Source organism: Daktulosphaira vitifoliae, unplaced genomic scaffold (genome assembly GCF_025091365.1).
Source record: "Daktulosphaira vitifoliae isolate Bord-2020 unplaced genomic scaffold, ASM2509136v1 Scaffold_3, whole genome shotgun sequence".
Taxonomy (NCBI): Eukaryota; Metazoa; Arthropoda; class Insecta; order Hemiptera; family Phylloxeridae; genus Daktulosphaira; species Daktulosphaira vitifoliae.
In genome coordinates this window covers 15,646,958-15,664,883 of record NW_026099574.1, presented here as the reverse complement: position 1 = coordinate 15,664,883, position 17,926 = coordinate 15,646,958, and the positions used below count along the sequence as shown (strand labels likewise).

Here is a 17,926-nt window from a genome sequence, read left to right as displayed (position 1 = left end):
AATTTAAAAACTATAATTAGTATTTATTCATATATTATATTTTAAAATCAAAGAACTACTAATCAGGATATAATTAAAGAAATAAGAGTTGATGTTGCTTTTGGAATAATCCACCAATTTCTCTAAATGAAACACTATCTACAGATTTGCATCGAAGCGTTTCTTATGATAGTGATTTTAATCACTGTCAGATATCATCTATACTTGTCCCATCTGTGCCTCGTCCACACTGTGCCTCGACGCCACTGTGCTACCGTTTTTTTTAAAGTGTATACTAAAATTTTATTTATAATTAATTAAGATATTGTATTAAATATAATTAAAAATAATATAAATAAATTGAATATTTATTAAAACAGTATACAATGTCCTTCAGATATCGTTATTATAATAATAAAATATTTATATATGTTTCGTCTGTTCTTTTTGCCATACACTTGAATTTAATTTATAATTGACACTAAATTAATGTATTTTATAAATTTAAATATTATATTTATTATAATAAAAGATTATTCAGTATTTATTTACAAATATTAAATATATTTCACGCAATTATAACGCTAATTAATGTTTATTATAGTTTAATTGTATATAATATAAAAAAATATAAAAGAGAGTTTTTATACTCCCCAGTTATTGTTCATTATTTTTCCCACACAATTTTAAAGCAAGTATTTATTAGCATTATTGTAATCATTTTTATGCGTTCACTTGTGAAGATTTCCAATTTATTTTTACAAAAAAACTTTTAATAATTAGAGAATATAATAAAAATGTTTAGTAGAAAATGTACAAGTAAATGTAGATTGGATGGTAAAGTCGCTATTGTTACAGGTTCAAGTCGAGGAGTTGGTAAAGCAACAGCAAAAGAGCTTTACAGAATTGGTATACAATTTTTTTTTTTTTTTTATTTATCATTTTCGTTTATAGAGAGATTTTAGGTTTTTAAAAATAAATAACATTTAGTTGAAGAATAAACTTAATATTTTTATATTACATGAAATCGTTTTAAATATTCAACAAAAACGTTGCCGCCAAGCAAAAATATCAGTGTCTAGGATGTGAAATTCTGGACCTTCCCACAAATCCGCCACTGAGTAAAATTAATTTTTACAGTATATGTTGTGATAACTAATAAAAATTTTGAATTATTTAATACAATGTACCCACTTTGTTTATTAATTTTGATCAATTTTTAATTTATTTTTTACTTAAAACTGTTATAGCTTATAAAATAGAAGAAATTAAATTGTCTATGAATAGGGGATAAGAATACGTATACTATACTAAAACAGAAGAAACACTTGAGAAAAATCGAGGATCCGTTAGTGGAAATTGAAAAATAATTTATTATGACGGTAAAAGAAAGGACGATGTGAAGTATCGAGGGAGACATAAATGATGTGTGATTATTTGCTAGTTATGGAAAGAATACTGCTAATGAGATTTTTGGTGAGAATAGGAGTAGAACGCCAGGAAACAAGAAAAACTGGTGATTGAATAAGGACGTTCAAATAATCATAAAGAGTAATAAAAAGTAGTACAAATATGAGCTTTTTTAATTTTCTAAAAAAATATTTAACTTACAAAAAAAATTTCGTACAAAAGTTATTTAAAAGACAATTTTAAACAAAAAAGGCATCTTATATTTTTTCATTTAAACAAATATTTTTCATTTAATATGAGTACTAAAATTTATTTTCTATTTTTTCCATTTTACAGTTACTTTTTATCATGTTATACTTACATTAGACACAATGTTATAAATGCATATGTGTGTATGTGTGAGTGTAAAAAAAAAGCTCAATTCCAATCAATGAGGACTTTTAGAATGTCATTATACATATCTTAATTCAACTTTAAAAAAAAAAAATTGGTTGGGAATTTTTTCTGCTATTTGCCAAAATTACTCTTTCGTGAGAAAAAGGTATGGGAGGCTGTGGCATTAATGAAAAATAATAAAGCAGTAAGACCAGATTAAGTGCCAGTAGAAGTATGAAAAATATTATGCGATGTTAATATAAGGTGGTTGATGAATCTTTTAAATAAAATCTTTGGTCGGTAGCTCACGGTATTTTAAATTTAAGAAAGAACACTCTATTTTTTGTTAATAATGTAGACTGTATTTTTTTTACGATTAACTTACATTTCACATCCGAATAAATCTTTAGGTGCGCCGGACTTTCGATGTTCGGTTTACGACTAACTTACAATACAAAACCTACGTTGCACCGCCTATTCTATAACAGAATTATCTCCTGTTTTTCCCCATTATCAAACAATCTTATTAGAAGGGAATATCTCAAAAGATTGGAAGAATAGTATAGTGATACTATGAGAAAAGGTAATAGATAATAGAATAAGAAAATGAGATATCGGTATCTAAAATTAACAATTTTTGAATAAGTACTTATTAAGTAATAACCAGTTTAAAATATTGAGTGGATATGTATCACGTATGTATTGAAATAGTTTGGATTTATTACTGGTAAGTCAACAATGAGAGGTAACGTGGTGTATTTTTTTTGCGACATAGTGTTAATAGAAGAAAATAAGGAGGAAATTAATCAAAGGCTAGATGTTTGGAGATCAGCTCTTAAAGAAAAGGATTTAAGAATAAGTAGGAGTAACACAGTGTATATAAAGTACGAGTTTGAAAAAGGAGTACACGATGAGAAGATTATTGACAAAAAGCGAGGACGTGATAGGAGAGGTGAAAAGTTTTAAGTATTTAGGATCAGTTATGTAAAAAAGTGGTGATATTAACGTGGATGTAAGACACAGGTTTAAGTGCGGGTGGTTGAAGTGAAGAGATGCGTCTATTGTATTATATGACAAGAGAATTTCCAGTAAGCATGATAGATAAGTTTTATAAGACTGTAATGAAACTAGCTATGACGTAATGTTCAGAGTATGAAGCGGTTGATATGAGAATAGATCAAAGAATGAGTGTAGTAGAGATAAGAATGCTTAGTCGGATAAGTGTAATGACTAGAGATGATAGGATAAGGAACGAACTTATAAGAGGGAGTTAAGCATCAATCGTAGATAAGATGAGAGAAAATATATAACTTAAATTTTGAAAATGTTCCGGAAAAACTTTAGAATTCAAAATTATATTTAATTAATTTATATGCTATTAAGTATAAATAAAAATAAAATTTACCCCAACACCTTGTCTTCTATATGTAATCGCCACCCGAACTAAAAAAAAAAAGTTATTAGTATAATAAATCACACTTTTTCATCATGCTACAATTTTCTATTTCAACTTTAAGTAATTTGTAATGGAATAAATTTGATATAAATGAATTAATTTTACAATTATTTCATATAGTATAAATAGAGTTAGCGGATTTAATTAGCTAGCCGAATTGAAAGATTTAATAAGAAGTCCGTAACCCATATTTAATCCGTAATTTAAATTGACGGATTCAATCCATTTTTCATATTGACAAATTTGATCCTGGATTGAACAAATATATTCCACATTACGGATTGATAATAAATGTGCTCGACTCTGCATTCTCAGACTTCTTGGATATTAAAGCAGAAGTGTAAGAAAATAATTGGGAACAATTTGTTAGAAATAAATTAACAACGAAAATTTGGTTTGTAGTCCTACCCAAATTTATCTTTATATATTAAAGATAAATAACACTGCAAATTTACATAGTTTCTTCAATAATAATTTTTATTATAGACCTTATTTAAAACTTATATGCTTTAAGGTGCAAAAGTCATAATGGCATGTCGTGATGTAAAAAAAGCTGACCAAGCTTTGTTGGATATAAAAACAGAAGTACAAGGAGAAGGTTTGGGGACTTTAATTGTCGAAAAGCTTGATTTGTCATCATTTTCTTCTATAAAAAGATGCGCTAAAAGAATTCTAGAAAGAGAAAATCAAATTCACTTACTAATCAATAATGCCGGTCTGTATACATCAAATAATAAAATTTAAGAATATCTTATAATAGATAACATAAATTAAAAAGAATTGTTTGTAATATTATCAGTATAAAAGGTTTTTACATAAACTTCGAAAGTCTTAAACTTTTTTGATCCATAATTTAAAATTCTTAAATTCTTCCTATAACCTGTATACAAATTATTATTTGATAAGTTCGAATTAATAAAATTAACTGGAGTTGCATGATAAGTCTAAATACTATTTTGTAAAGTATTTGAATACTGGGGTTGCAATATAATTAAATGAAGAAATTATGCAATTATTGTTATTATTGTACATATATACTATTTATTTTAGCTTAGATGCGAAGCTGAGAAGGTATTAATTTTACTATGATGTGTTTTTTTTTTTATTTATTTATTTTTTTTTTTGTGTCTGTGAACGCTCAATCTCAGCTCTCGCTGGACCAATTTTGATGAACAATATGTCAAAAGATCACAAATCGTATCTAGTCGAAGACATTACCCTCAAAAATTGAAAAAAATTCCCTCGTTCCCCGTAAACGGGGGAAATCCCCCAAAAAATTACAAATTTAAAAATCGCTAATTTTCGATATTTTTTCAATTTTTTTTACTTAAAATTGCCATAACTTTTTTAAAAATGATCGAATCAATATAATTTTTTTTTTTATAGATACCTTAAATATTTACCTATCATTTTATATATTTTTGTGAACATTTGACCCTTTAACAGCCCAAAGGATGGGGTTTCAAAATGGTAACTTTTTTACAAAAAATTAACTTTTTCAACTTAACTTTTGAAAATGTTCCGGAAAGACTGACAATTTTATATATACCTTAAATTAAAGCTAATGTAATATACTTTAATTTGAAAAAAAAAAATTTGACCTCTGGACTTGTCTTCATGGTGAAAATGACTACCGTATGCAAAAATATGCTATTTTTGTGAAAAAATTCTTGATATTATATTTTACATTTTTTAACATTATGTTGCTATAACTTTTTAAAAAATGCATGAATCAACTTTATTCTTTAATGATAAATACTTTATATATACTTCTTTCATTCGACATACTTTTTTTTAAAATCGGACCATTTCCCTTTATACAGGGGGGGTGCAAACCTTTTAAAATGCGTATAGAAAGTAGAACTTTTTCAACTTAACTTTTGAAAATGTTCCGGAAAGACTGACACTTTTATATATATCTTAAATTAAAGCTTATGTAATATACTTTAATTTGAAAAAAAAAAATTTGACCTCTGGACTTGTCTTCGTGGTGAAAACGGACATCAAAGTTAAAGAAAAACGTACGATTTCCGTGAAAAAAATCTCGATTTTATATGTTATATTATTTAATTTATATTTTATATAACTTTTGGAAAAATGTATGGATCAATATTATTATTTTTTTATAATAAATATTTATATACCCCTTTCATCTGGCACGCTTTTTTTGTAAATCGGATCATACCCCTTTAACAAGGGGGGTCAAAACTTTAAACATGCGTATTGTTACTAAGATATTTTCAATTTAATTTTTGAAAGTATTCCGGAAATACTGACACTTTTAAATATATCTTAAATTAAAGCTTATGTAATATACTTTAATTTGAAAAAAAAAAATTTGACCTCTGGATTTGTCTTCATGGTGAAAATGACTACCGTATGCAAAAATATGCTATTTTTGTGTTAAAATTCTGGGTTTTGTATTTTATTTTATTTTAAAATACCTGACAAGGGGAGTACAGATTTTCATAAATATTATATAAATTAAAATTGATATAGTATAGATAGTTAAACTTATTTAAATATGTTTGTTTCTTTTAAGTCGAGAAAAATAACTTTGAAATTTGAACTAGCTTAAATAGCCAATTTTTCAACCGCCGGAAGCAACGTACGGTTGCCGAGTTGGTAAAATTTATGTTTTACACGCTTGGGGTACGAGGTTCCAACCCGCATATGGCAATGAATTTTTTGCATTTTTTCTTAATTCTTTTTAAGTTAGTATAAATTTTAACTCGTTTGATTTTTATCACATTTAGATTCAATAACTTCAATAAAGATCAAGGATCCCATCACTTTAGTCGCCCCTTGCAAGAAGAAATTTCTTATTCGTATTAAAATTATTTTACTATATTTTAAGTTTTCGCTTCGATGCAAAGCCGAGAAGATATTTTTTTGTGACTATCATTTATTTTCTCTGCTCTAACTTGACCTACTTTTTTCAACAATACGTCAAATTACTACAATTCGTATCTAGTTGAAGATATTACTCTCAAAAATTGAAAAAAAAATTCTAATTTATCAATTAAACAGTTAGTTATTACATCGTCTCCATAAAGACAATTAAAATCATTAATTTCTAATGTTTTCAAAATATTTATTAACGAATGAAGTTTGATATGATAGGTTTCAACTACAAAATTAAATCATTTTACTTTGTAATTTAATAATTTTATTACTCTGTTTGTGTGTGCTACTATTAGACTATAATATTCAAATTTTTTTCTAACGTGTTGCTATATAAATCATTTCTAAAAAAAATGATTGTTTTTTCTCCTGAATTAACAATTGATTTTTACAAATATAATCAAATTTTATAATAAACTCAATTGAGTAAATCTTTTTAACAACTTTGTTTTGATTGGTACATTTAGTTAAAGTAAATCATTAAAATTAATTAAGTTCTCAATATTTCAATTATAGAATCTTTTCAACAAACAACAAAAGTTCCTAGGAAATTATTACTATTACTTCTATTTAAGTTATCTATTACCATAAAAATGCAAAAAAATATTGAGCTTTTCTGATAAATTTACAATAAATAGTAATTATAAAACTTTCTGACTGCATATTGATCTTAACGATACAATTTTTTTAATTGTCATAAAATTTTCTATTTAATTATGTCAATGTCAAACTTACCAATTGAGCTAAAAGTTATGGTAAAATAAATTTTTTTTTTTTTTTATAAACATTTACAACAATCAACTTTAAACGATTAACAAAATTGGTTAAATATGTCATTTTCCTTATTTTTAACTTATTAATAATCAAATTAATATTAAATATTATATCAAATCAGTATTAATTTAAAACAATTTTTTTTGTTCTTAATTATTTTTTTTTATATGTAAAAACTATTTTTTAATAATATTAAAACTTAGAAGTTATAGAAAAAGTCTAATTGCACATTTTAAAACATCGCGAAAAGTTGATTTAGAATAGTATATTTTTGTTTCTGATGGAAGTTCCTTGTAGTCCAGTGTATAAAACTTATAACTTTGTTAATTGTTATAACTTTATCAAAAATGACCAAATCAGTATATTTTTTTTTATTTAGATGCATGTCTTTATCTATCATTTGGTTTTTTTTATAAATCTAACCCTTTACCTGCCCACAAGAGGGATTCAAAATATTAACTTTTTTTTTTTTAGTTAAAGTAAATCATTAAAATTAATTCAGTTCTGGATATTTCAATAGTAGAATCTTTTTAAATATCAAAAATTACTTAGAAATGATTACTATGATTTCTATTTAAGTGTTCTATTACGATAAAAATGCAAAAAATAATGAGTTTTTCTGATAAATTTACAATAAATAATAATTATAAAACTTTCTGACTGCATATTAATCTTAAAAATAACATTGTTTTAATTCTCATAAAATTTTCTATTTAATGATTCATTCTAGTCAACGAAGGAGTAATTTTGCAGAATAGCAGAAAAAATTCCCAACAAACTTTTTTTTTTTTTGTTTTAATTAGGCAATTGGTGGATTATTCCAAAAGCAACATCAACTCTTATTTCTTTAATTATATCATGATTAGTAGTTCTTTGATTTTAAAATATAATATTTGAATATATACTAATTATAATTATTAAATTTAGTATGAAATTGATATTTAATATTGTAATTTAAACGGAGAAATTATAAAAATAATAAAGAAGTTATATTTTGCTTTACTTTTACGTGTATAAAAATTTAAAGGGCTTGATACAATAATTTTCAATAAAAACTGTTTGTTACTATAAAAAAATGCACTGGACTACAAGGAACTTTCATCAGAAGCAAAAATATACTTTTCTAAATCAACTTTTCGCGTTGTTTTCAAATCTGCAAGTAGACTATTTCTATCACTTCTAATTTTTTATATTATTACTAATTATATATATAAAATAATAATTAAAAGAAAAAAAAATTTGTTTTCAAATTATTACTGATTTGATTTTTAATATGTTAAAAATAATCAGTCCAAATTTTCAATTTTAACCTATTTTTTTGGTTCTTTAAAGTTGATGAAAAATTTTTGATAAAGATTTATGAAAGTTTATAGTAAAATAAATTGAATATATTACCATAACTTTTAGCTCAATTACAAGTTTAAAATTGACATCTAGGCCAGTCAACAAAGGAAAAATTGCGGAAAAAATTTTGTTTTTTTAAAAGTTGAATTAAAATATGTATAATGACATACTAATAGTCCTCAAGATTGGAATTGAGCTTTTTTTTTAAATCCTCGCAAAAGTTCAAAAATATGAGCTTTCTTAATTTTCTCAAAAAAAAATATTTAACTTACAAAAAAAAGTTTCGCACAAAAGTTGTTTAAAAGACAATTATAAATAAAAATATAATCTTATATTTTTTCATTTAAACAAATATTTTTCGAGTTACATTACATTTAATATGAGTAATAAAATTTATATTCCATTTTTTTCATTTTACGGTTACTTTTTATCATGTTATACTTACATTAGACACAATGTTATAAATGCATATGTGTGTATGTGTGAGTTTATTTATTTATTGTATCATTAAAGTGTAGTGTATATTGAGATACAACCGATAGAGTAGGTAATTGATTTGACGCTATATTATTTAAACCCAACTAAACGCTAAATTGTACATTCCGAAATAACAATCATATTATGTCAATTGCCACCGGAATATCTGGTAATATTTTTCTTTTTCTTTGCCTTAATCCCAACTACTTGGGGTCGGGCACCCTTATCCTAAGATTCCACTTGACACGATCTCCCACATCTTCTACGCTCACATCAGCTGTCCTCAAATCGCATTCAATAGCATCCCTCCATCTCTTTTTTGGTCTTCCTCTATCTCTTCTTCCTTCAACATTCATTTCTATAACTGTTCTTACAGCTTTCGATTCTTCTTTCCTCATACCATGACTAAACAATCTAAGTCTATTTTCTGTCATCTTATCCACGATTGACGCAACACCTATACTTCCTCTTATATGCTCGTTCCTTATCCTATCTTCTCTAGTCACTCCACTCATCCAACTAAGCATTCTCATCTCTGCTACACTTATTCTCTGCTCTACTTTCTTATCAACCGCCCAACACTATTAACCATACATCATAGCTGGCCTCACAATTTCATACTAAATTTAAAAACTATAATTAGTATTTATTCATATATTATATTTTAAAATCAAAGAACTACTAATCAGGATATAATTAAAGAAATAAGAGTTCATGTTGCTTTTAAAATATTTCACCAATTTCTCTAAAGGAAACACTATCTACAGATTTGCATCGAAGCGTTTCTTATGATAGTGATTTTAATCACTGTCAGATATCATCTATACTTGTCCCATCTATGCCTCGTCCACACTGTGCCTCGACCCCACTGTGCTACCGTTTTTTACTTTAAATGACACTACGTATATATATATACGTAAATTGATATTTCAATTCAGTTTATTTATGCAATATAGAACAGATCTAACTATGAGTCTTATATCATATCATCAACCTACATGGAAGTGTATCGGAGTCTGAGTCATAAATGCACAATGACTTAGTAGTAATGTTTACTTTATAATACCTTTGGTCACTGGTTCTAATACCGTACCATACCTCTTTAATTTACTTGATTCCTAATATACTTTTGATGACCGGTTGTCAAACACTGGCGGATCGTGTCTATACAACTATCATTCTGATATAAGTTTCAAAAATCAGTTATATATTCATTAAGTACGATAAAAATTACATATTTTATCATTGTTTTTTAATAATAAAAATACATGATAACATTTTTATTTAATTTTAAATTTTATGAAGTATAAATTTTAGAAAAATAATTGCTATAAAAAATTGTTTAGCAATAAAATAAATAATGAAGTTGACAAAATATTTTAAGTTTGTGTACAAAATGTTTGGCTTTTCCTAAATAACTCGATTACTCACAAAATAAATACTGAAAAAACCATATCTTATAACCTGTAGGTCCTGAGTGTAAGAGTATCAACTATATTTTTTAAATGGCAACATACATATTTGACTAGCTTATAAATTAGAAAATAATTTAATTTAAAAAAATATTGGTCAATTTTTGGACCAGTATTTCAGAAGTTAACAATTAAAAGTAATGACTAGTAGTGAAAAGTGAGTTTTCGTATTTTTTCCTTTCAAAATTCAACTCCCCCAAGTTTATAAGGTACGGGAAACGGCCTTGTATAAGGTCATCCCTGATCATCATGATTATGTGACAACTGTCACGAGGTTTTGATGTATATCAACTATCAACGACTCAGCAAATATCAAACACAACCTTGGTTTGTTTTCTATTTTTTTTTTTATTTACTTAAATTACAATATTAATTTTTATTTTTAAATCCTACTGTGGTCCGACAATACATTGTCTCACCTAGTGGGTGACGACCCTCTATTGTATTTTTCAATGTGCCATGAAAGGTTGCGGATTTTATCCGTTATGGCCAACACATTTAATTTTTTTTTTATCTTTGTAACCTTTCACCTTCTCTAGAACTAAATTAAAAATGATTGTTGACAAGGCATCACCCTTTCTAAGTCCAATTCTTACCTCTACCATCCTAAAGATCATAAATATATCTAAAGAAATAAAAACTTTTTTTCCGATATTGTGATTATTTCGTGAGTAATAGATTGATTTATAATAAATAAACCCTATGTATGTATATTTCAGGGTAATTGATGGATCAAAAATTTTTATCATATTTGTCGTTTTCTATCTATTGATTAACAAGCGTAATGTACATGTTTCATATTTCAGGGTTAGTGATGTCTAAAAAAATTTTAACTGAAGATGGTTTTGAAACACAATTTGCAGTAAATTATTTAGGACATTTCTATTTACCTGTCTTTTGTTGCCAAGATTGAGCGTCGGGCGCTCNCAAAAAATACTAGTATTATTGTGATAAAAGCGTGGGTGCTTTGTGCCATATTTTTCGTATATTGAGCGCCCGACGCTTTTATCACAATAATACTAGTATTTTTTGTTCATAATTATTTTAAACTTATTTTAAAAATTATTTTTAACTTTTTAGTTCGATGTGCTTTAAAAACGTGTTTTTTTAGTTTTTTTAAACTATATTTATTTTTCACTTTTTAGTTTTATGTTATGATAGTAGTTACTATCAATATCATGGTTGTAACGGGTAACGGGAAATCAGGGTTCGATTCCGGAGAGGGAGTCAAAGGAACGGCTACCACATTCAAGGAAAGCGGCAGGCGCGTAATTACTCACTCCCGGAACGTGGAGATAGTGACGGAAAATGACGATACGGAAATCATCGCTCGTAATCGGAATGAATACTTTATATCTCTTAATTAAAATAAAGCGTGTTAATAAATAAATTTTAATAGTAATTAGAATATATATTTATACAAGTAAAGGTATAACCANATATATTTATACAAGTATAGGTATAACCGTATTTTGTGGGCGGGCGGGTCGGACTAACGTTATACCTGAGGTATAAACGGTGGTAGGAATATATAAATATATATACGTAAGGCGCATTACACGCGGGCGGTATTGGTCAGTCAAAATAAAAATTTGTTTATATATATATATAATAAAAATATAACTTTTCACCTTCTCTAGAATTAAATTAAAAATGATTGTTGACAAGGCATCACCCTTTCTAAGTCCAATTCTTACCTCTACCATCCTAAAGATCATAAATATATCTAAAGAAATAAAAACTTTTTTTCCGATATTGTGATTATTTCGTGAGTAATAGATTGATTTATAATAAATAAACCCTATGTATGCATATTTCAGGGTAATTGATGCATCAAAAATTTTTATCAAATTTGTCGTTTTCTATCTATTGATTAACAAGCGTAATGTACATGTTTCATATTTCAGGATTAATGATGTCTAAAAAAATTTTAACTGAAGATGGTTTTGAAACACAATTTGCAGTAAATTATTTAGGACATTTCTTATTTACCTGTCTTTTGTTGCCAAGAATAATTTACTCATCGCCTGCTCGAATCATCAATGTGTCATCAATGAGTCATACTTTTTGTCAGTTTAACTTATAACATGCAAATTTTTATTTTTAAATTCAAATAATAAAAAGAATGATGAAATAAGATATTTTTTTCAGTTAAAAATTATGATTTTGATGACATTAACTATGATCTAAAAGATTACTATCCAATGGAAGCCTACTGTCAAAACAAACTTGCTAATATACTTTTTACGAAAGAATTAGCAACCAGACTTGCAGGTATTGATAAGAATTGTTTTTATATTATTATTTAATCATTTTCCAGCCTTGGTTTGTTTATTTTGTACACGAGTCTTTAATTTGAAACGAAGACATGATACAATCTTTTGAACATTCCTTTATCAATCACCTTATGGTTCCCCGATGCACAAATATAGTAGTATCTTTTATAAAAGACGCAAAGCTTTTGTAACGTGGGTTGAAGACAATTTTAATTTTTTTTAGATTTTATGAATTTTTTATTTTAGTATGTCACTCACACATTTTCTAAACTTGGTGTACAAGTTACGTGCACATGAGTGTAATTTGAAATAAGGACGAATAGACTCGTAAAAAATACATTTTTTTTGTATTTTTTAATCAATAACGTAATGGTTCATCTAGATTTAGATCTAGATTAACTATGATCTAAAAGATTACTATCCAATGGAAGCCTACTGTCAAAACAAACTTGCTAATATACTTTTTACGAAAGAATTAGCAACCAGACTTGCAGGTATTGATAAGAATTGTTTTTATATTATTATTTAATCATTTTCCAGCCTTGGTTTGTTTATTTTGTACACGAGTCTTTAATTTGAAATGAAGACATGATACAATCTTTTGAACATTCCTTTATCAATCACCTTATGGTTCACCGAGGTACAATAATAGTAGTATATTTTATAAAAGACGCAAAGCTTTTGTAACGTGGGTTAATGACAATTTTAATTTTTTTTTAGATTTTATGAATTTTTTATTTTAGTATGTCACTCACATATTTTCTAAACTTGGTGTGCAAGTTACGTGCACATGAGTGTAATTTGAAATAAGGACTAGTAGACTCGTCAAAAATACATTTTTTTGAGTATTTTTTAATCAATAACGTTCATTCAATAATGGTTCATCTAGATTTATAAAAAAATTTGATAAACTCCTTTGAGTTATTCTTTTATTATGAACTATCGAACCTAATACTAATACTATTAACAAAATAATAATTATATTAATTATATCAACTATAATTGAACTATATTAGTTCAATTGAGAATTGAACTATATAAGAGGTTTTTTGTACATACACCTCTTAAAATATGTAAACTTATTATCTTAAAAAAAAATTCTAATATATATTGAAGAATGATCTAATTAAGAAAATCGTTAGCAGATTTCGATCAAATATTTCATATAGAATTTATGAAATTCTATAAGAAATTAAAGTATGTGAACACGTCTATAATGAAGACAGGATGGTTTTTTACATATCATTTTTGCACCTTTATCATTTTCGTAATACCGTAATCATTTCCGTCCACCGAGATTTCTGAAATATTTTAATAGACCATTAAGAGTTATTATTTCATTTTATTCTATAATAAACCATTTAACTTAATACTAGAACCATAAACAAAATTTTAATTTAACAATAATATTAAATATTAAAAAAATCTAAATTTTTTATTTTAGCTTCGGTGCGAAGCTAAGAAGGTATTGGTATTACTAAGATGTGTTTTTTTTTTGTGTCTGTTACCATTTTTTCTCAGCTCTCAAAAAAACCTCCAAAAAAATTACAAATTTAAAAATCGCTAATTATCGAAATTTTTTGAACTTTTTTTACTTAAAATAGCTATAACTTTTTTAAAAATAACCGAATCAATATAATTTTTTAAATAGATGCATGATATCATTTCCTTTCATTTGGTATATTTTTTTTTTATATGTGACCCTTTACTTGCCAACAGGGGGGATTTAAAATGACAACTTTTTCACAAAAAATTTACTTTTTCAACGTAACTTTTGAAAATGTTCCGGAAGGTCTGACACTTTTATATATATCTTAAATTAAAGCTAATGTAATATACTTTATTATGAAAAAAAAATTTTTCGTACTTTATCTTATCTTCACGGTGAAAATGGCTACTGAATGCTATTTTTGTGTGAAAATTTTCGATTTTGTATTTTACATTTTTAATTTTATTATGCTATAACTATTTGAAAAATCTATGGATCAATACAATTTTTTCATGAGAAGTAGTATTTATATAAATCTTTCATTCGACATACTGTTTTTTTAAATCGAACCATTTCACTATATACGAGGGGGGTTCAAATCTAAAAAAAGCATGTAGAAAGTTGAACTTTTTCAACTTAACTTTTAAAGTGTTCTGGAAAGTCTGACATTTTTATATATAACTTCAATTAAATCTAATGTAATTTACTTTATTATGCAAAAAAAAAAAAATTTCGGACTTTATCTTATCTTCACGGTGAAAATGGCTACTGAATGCTATTGTGTGAAAATTTTCGATTTTGTATTTTACATTTTTAACTTTATAATTTTTTAAAATTAAACACTATCTAAAGATTTGCATCGAAGCGTTTTTTTTTATAGTGATTTTAATCACTGTCAGATATCATTATACTTGATCCATCTATGCCACGTCACCACTGTGCCGCGACCCTCCTGTGCTGGGTTTTTTTTAGCTACATATAAGTGAGGAAATATATAAATGCATAGAAAATTTTGAACAATTATTTCTTAATGAAATTATGATACTGGAACATATTATTAAAAGTTATTATAAATTAACTTTATAATGTTATGTATTTAGGTACAAGGGTAAATTTGTATTGTTTGCACCCAGGAAATATTAAAACCGAAATTCATGATGGTTTTGAGAATATTATTTATCATAACCACTTTTATCTTTGGATATTTTTAGTTTCTTTATCTTTTATCATATATTTATTTTTGAAAACTCCTCATCAAGGAGCTCAGACTACAATTCATTGTGCTATAGATGAAAAAGCTGGCACAGAAACAGGACTGTACTACAGGTATTTGTGCATTTTGATTTTATTGAAAAGCAAAAATAATTTTTATATTTCATATAGTAACTGTCAAGTTAAAGAACCATCTTCTATGGCAAAAGATATTATTCTAGCAAAGAAACTGTGGAAAAAGAGTCTAAACATGGTCGGGCTGACAAATTTTGACATGTTTAAATCCAGTGATACAATTCCAACTGTATTATTAGATTTTTAATTTAATTTAATGTGCCTATTATGACTTATAATATAATTGAATGGCAGAATAAGTTATGAATGTTAAATTGCAAATATTTTATTTTTTTATTCATAAATACATAAATGACTAATATATAAATATTTATGGGATATAAGATATAAGATACAATAGTTATTACATAGTTATGTGATTATAATATTTACATAATAGAAAATGTGTACAATAAGAAAATTAACCGTGCATTTAATTAGTATTACTATAAACTAAACGAAAGGTCTGCATTTGCAGTTCGCATAAGGTGAAGAAATAGAAAGATGTGAATTTGAGTAACGTGGAATAATTATAGGGACAAAAGAAAATGTAGAACATAGTAGGACTTTTAAGCATATATGGGAAAGTAGCTTAAAAGAATCAATATTATGGCGTTAGAGAGAGAAGAGAAAATTAAGATAAATCTCATGTCTACGATAAGATAGAAAATTAATACCAAGTTTTTGCATGACTGGAGAATATTAATAGGAGGGCAAGGGATATTAAACTTATGAGAACATGAACACAAAAACTATCTCTGAACTCTTTCGACTGACGCTTTTACATTAGTAGTCATTAGATCCCATAGTATAAAATGTAGGACGAACAAGAAAGCAATAAAAAGTTTTAAACGGTAAAACAAGATTAAAATTTTGGAAGTATAGTTAATAAACCCAAGAAGTTTAAGCACTTTATAGTATTTTTCTTGAATATGTGAAGTAGAAGAAAGATTTATAAGAAAAACGATACCAAAATCACAAATTCTGTCACAAGATAATTTGTCTTTGTTTGTTTGCACATCCCTTTATCATTTACGTAATGGTACACTGAGATTTCTGAAATAAAAAAATTAATAGGTAGAGTTTTTATTTGGGATTTATAAACTTTTTTTTAAGTGTTTCGATTAAAAATTTATCCCAAAAGCATTCTAGCTAAAATAAAATATTAATTATTTTTTTTTATCTTTTTATTCTTTTAAATGAATATCATAGGTATTAGTTTTTACATGATTATTTCAAACATCAAAGGGGCAGTCTTAGAAATGACCCTCATGTCAAAATAGTTCCTTAAAACTGTCACATTTTATTATTGTATTTTACTATATATTTTAAGTAATAAAATAAGTTTTTAAAACATTTTAATCGTCTATTTATCAAAAATAACTGTCAATCACAATAATAAATAATTATATTAGTATATTTACGATAGACATACATAATTTGTTAATGATTTTGCGAACCTCTAAAAGGACTAATATTGACAGACTTTCGGTTCTTTAAACCAAATAAGTTGAGGCTTCGGCGAGGTTCATTAAATAAGTAAGGTATCTTAACCTAGGATAGCATAAATAAAAAATTATTAAAATATAATTTCATCAAATTTATAAGATTTTGATATCTTAAAATGTTTTTTTCAACAATACTTGGATGGTAGATATTATTATATGGTATGATTTAATATACTTTTAATACTTTTCAAATTCTTATCATACTGTACTAGGTTTTTACTAATAATATTTTTGATAAATTCCCAACCGATATCGATATTCTTAACACTTACTCAGAACTTGTCAAAATATCATTATAAGAATTTGTCTATCTATGTTCAAATTATAATCAATAAGATTATAGTGATCCAGCGTATTTCAGTGCAAAGCCTTGGCTGGCACTAACACAGTTAAACTCGTTAATATATATTAAATATTATTTTAATACACGTCTTGATATACTTTACGTCAACTACTTATACGTTACCAAAATGGTAAAACTTATGACTAGCGGGTAAACACCGGGAGGGAGAGGATGAAACCCAATGTAAACGTTTTCTAAGAATTTTACCATCGACTACGAGACGCTTATATAAGCATATTTCCAACATCAAAGGTACCACCGTACAGTAACAATGACTGTCTTACGTATTTTATGAGAAAAATGACACCCTGGTAATGTTCACGCCTACGCATTTTATTCTTTACTATATAACCGATTCAATCCTTCTTATCCTGTCACATTCGTTTTTAATTATCATTGACGTGCAGTTGTCTTTTTTGAAAACTTACAATTTATTATTTAATAAATTTAATAATTTACACGTATAAATAAAACCATGAACCAGAACCTCAATCATCTCCTAAACAAGGTATGTAGATTTTTCCAATTATAAACCTTTTTTTATTTTAATAAATTTTTTTTCTTTATATCTTTTTAATTTTTTATTAATATATTTATTTAATTATGTAAATAGAATTTTTTCATTTAATTTTATAAGTCAAAAATATTTTTAAAAATCAATATATATATATATACAGGGTGATTTTTAGCTTCGATGCGAAGCTGAGAAGGTATTGGTTTTACTATGATGTGTTTTTTTTTTTTTTTTTTTTTTTTTTTTTTTTTTTTTTACACTTTAACAGTAAAAAAAAAA

At 26.0% G+C, this 17,926-nt stretch overlaps 2 protein-coding genes and 1 long non-coding RNA gene across 7 annotated transcripts in view; 1 reads left to right on the top strand and 2 right to left on the bottom strand.

Annotated features, from left to right (window-relative positions):
• The window catches only part of LOC126901872 (retinol dehydrogenase 11-like), a 79,525-nt gene that overhangs the window by 39,600 nt on the left and 21,999 nt on the right, over positions 1–17,926 (bottom strand). The window lies entirely within an intron of this gene.
• On the top strand, positions 641–15,542 carry LOC126901875 (retinol dehydrogenase 11-like). 4 transcript variants are annotated; one of them, XM_050678762.1, is made up of 7 exons: positions 641–670; positions 838–888; positions 3,735–3,935; positions 12,099–12,260; positions 12,343–12,465; positions 15,057–15,282; positions 15,340–15,542. In XM_050678762.1, the coding sequence occupies exons 3-7, from the start codon at positions 3,749–3,751 to the stop codon at positions 15,488–15,490; spliced, it is 849 nt and encodes a 282-aa protein (XP_050534719.1). In that variant the 5' UTR covers positions 641–670; positions 838–888; positions 3,735–3,748; the 3' UTR covers positions 15,491–15,542. The 4 variants fall into 4 exon arrangements, with proteins under 4 accessions (XP_050534719.1, XP_050534717.1, XP_050534720.1 ...); XM_050678763.1 differs by lacking the exon at positions 641–670 and adding an exon at positions 700–778; XM_050678760.1 differs by lacking the exon at positions 641–670 and having other exon boundaries at positions 680–888.
• LOC126901877 (uncharacterized) lies at positions 4,651–6,800 on the bottom strand. Its single transcript, XR_007703140.1, has 2 exons — positions 5,564–6,800; positions 4,651–5,191 (listed from the first exon to the last, which is right to left on the bottom strand). It is a non-coding gene; the product is annotated as an uncharacterized LOC126901877 (long non-coding RNA).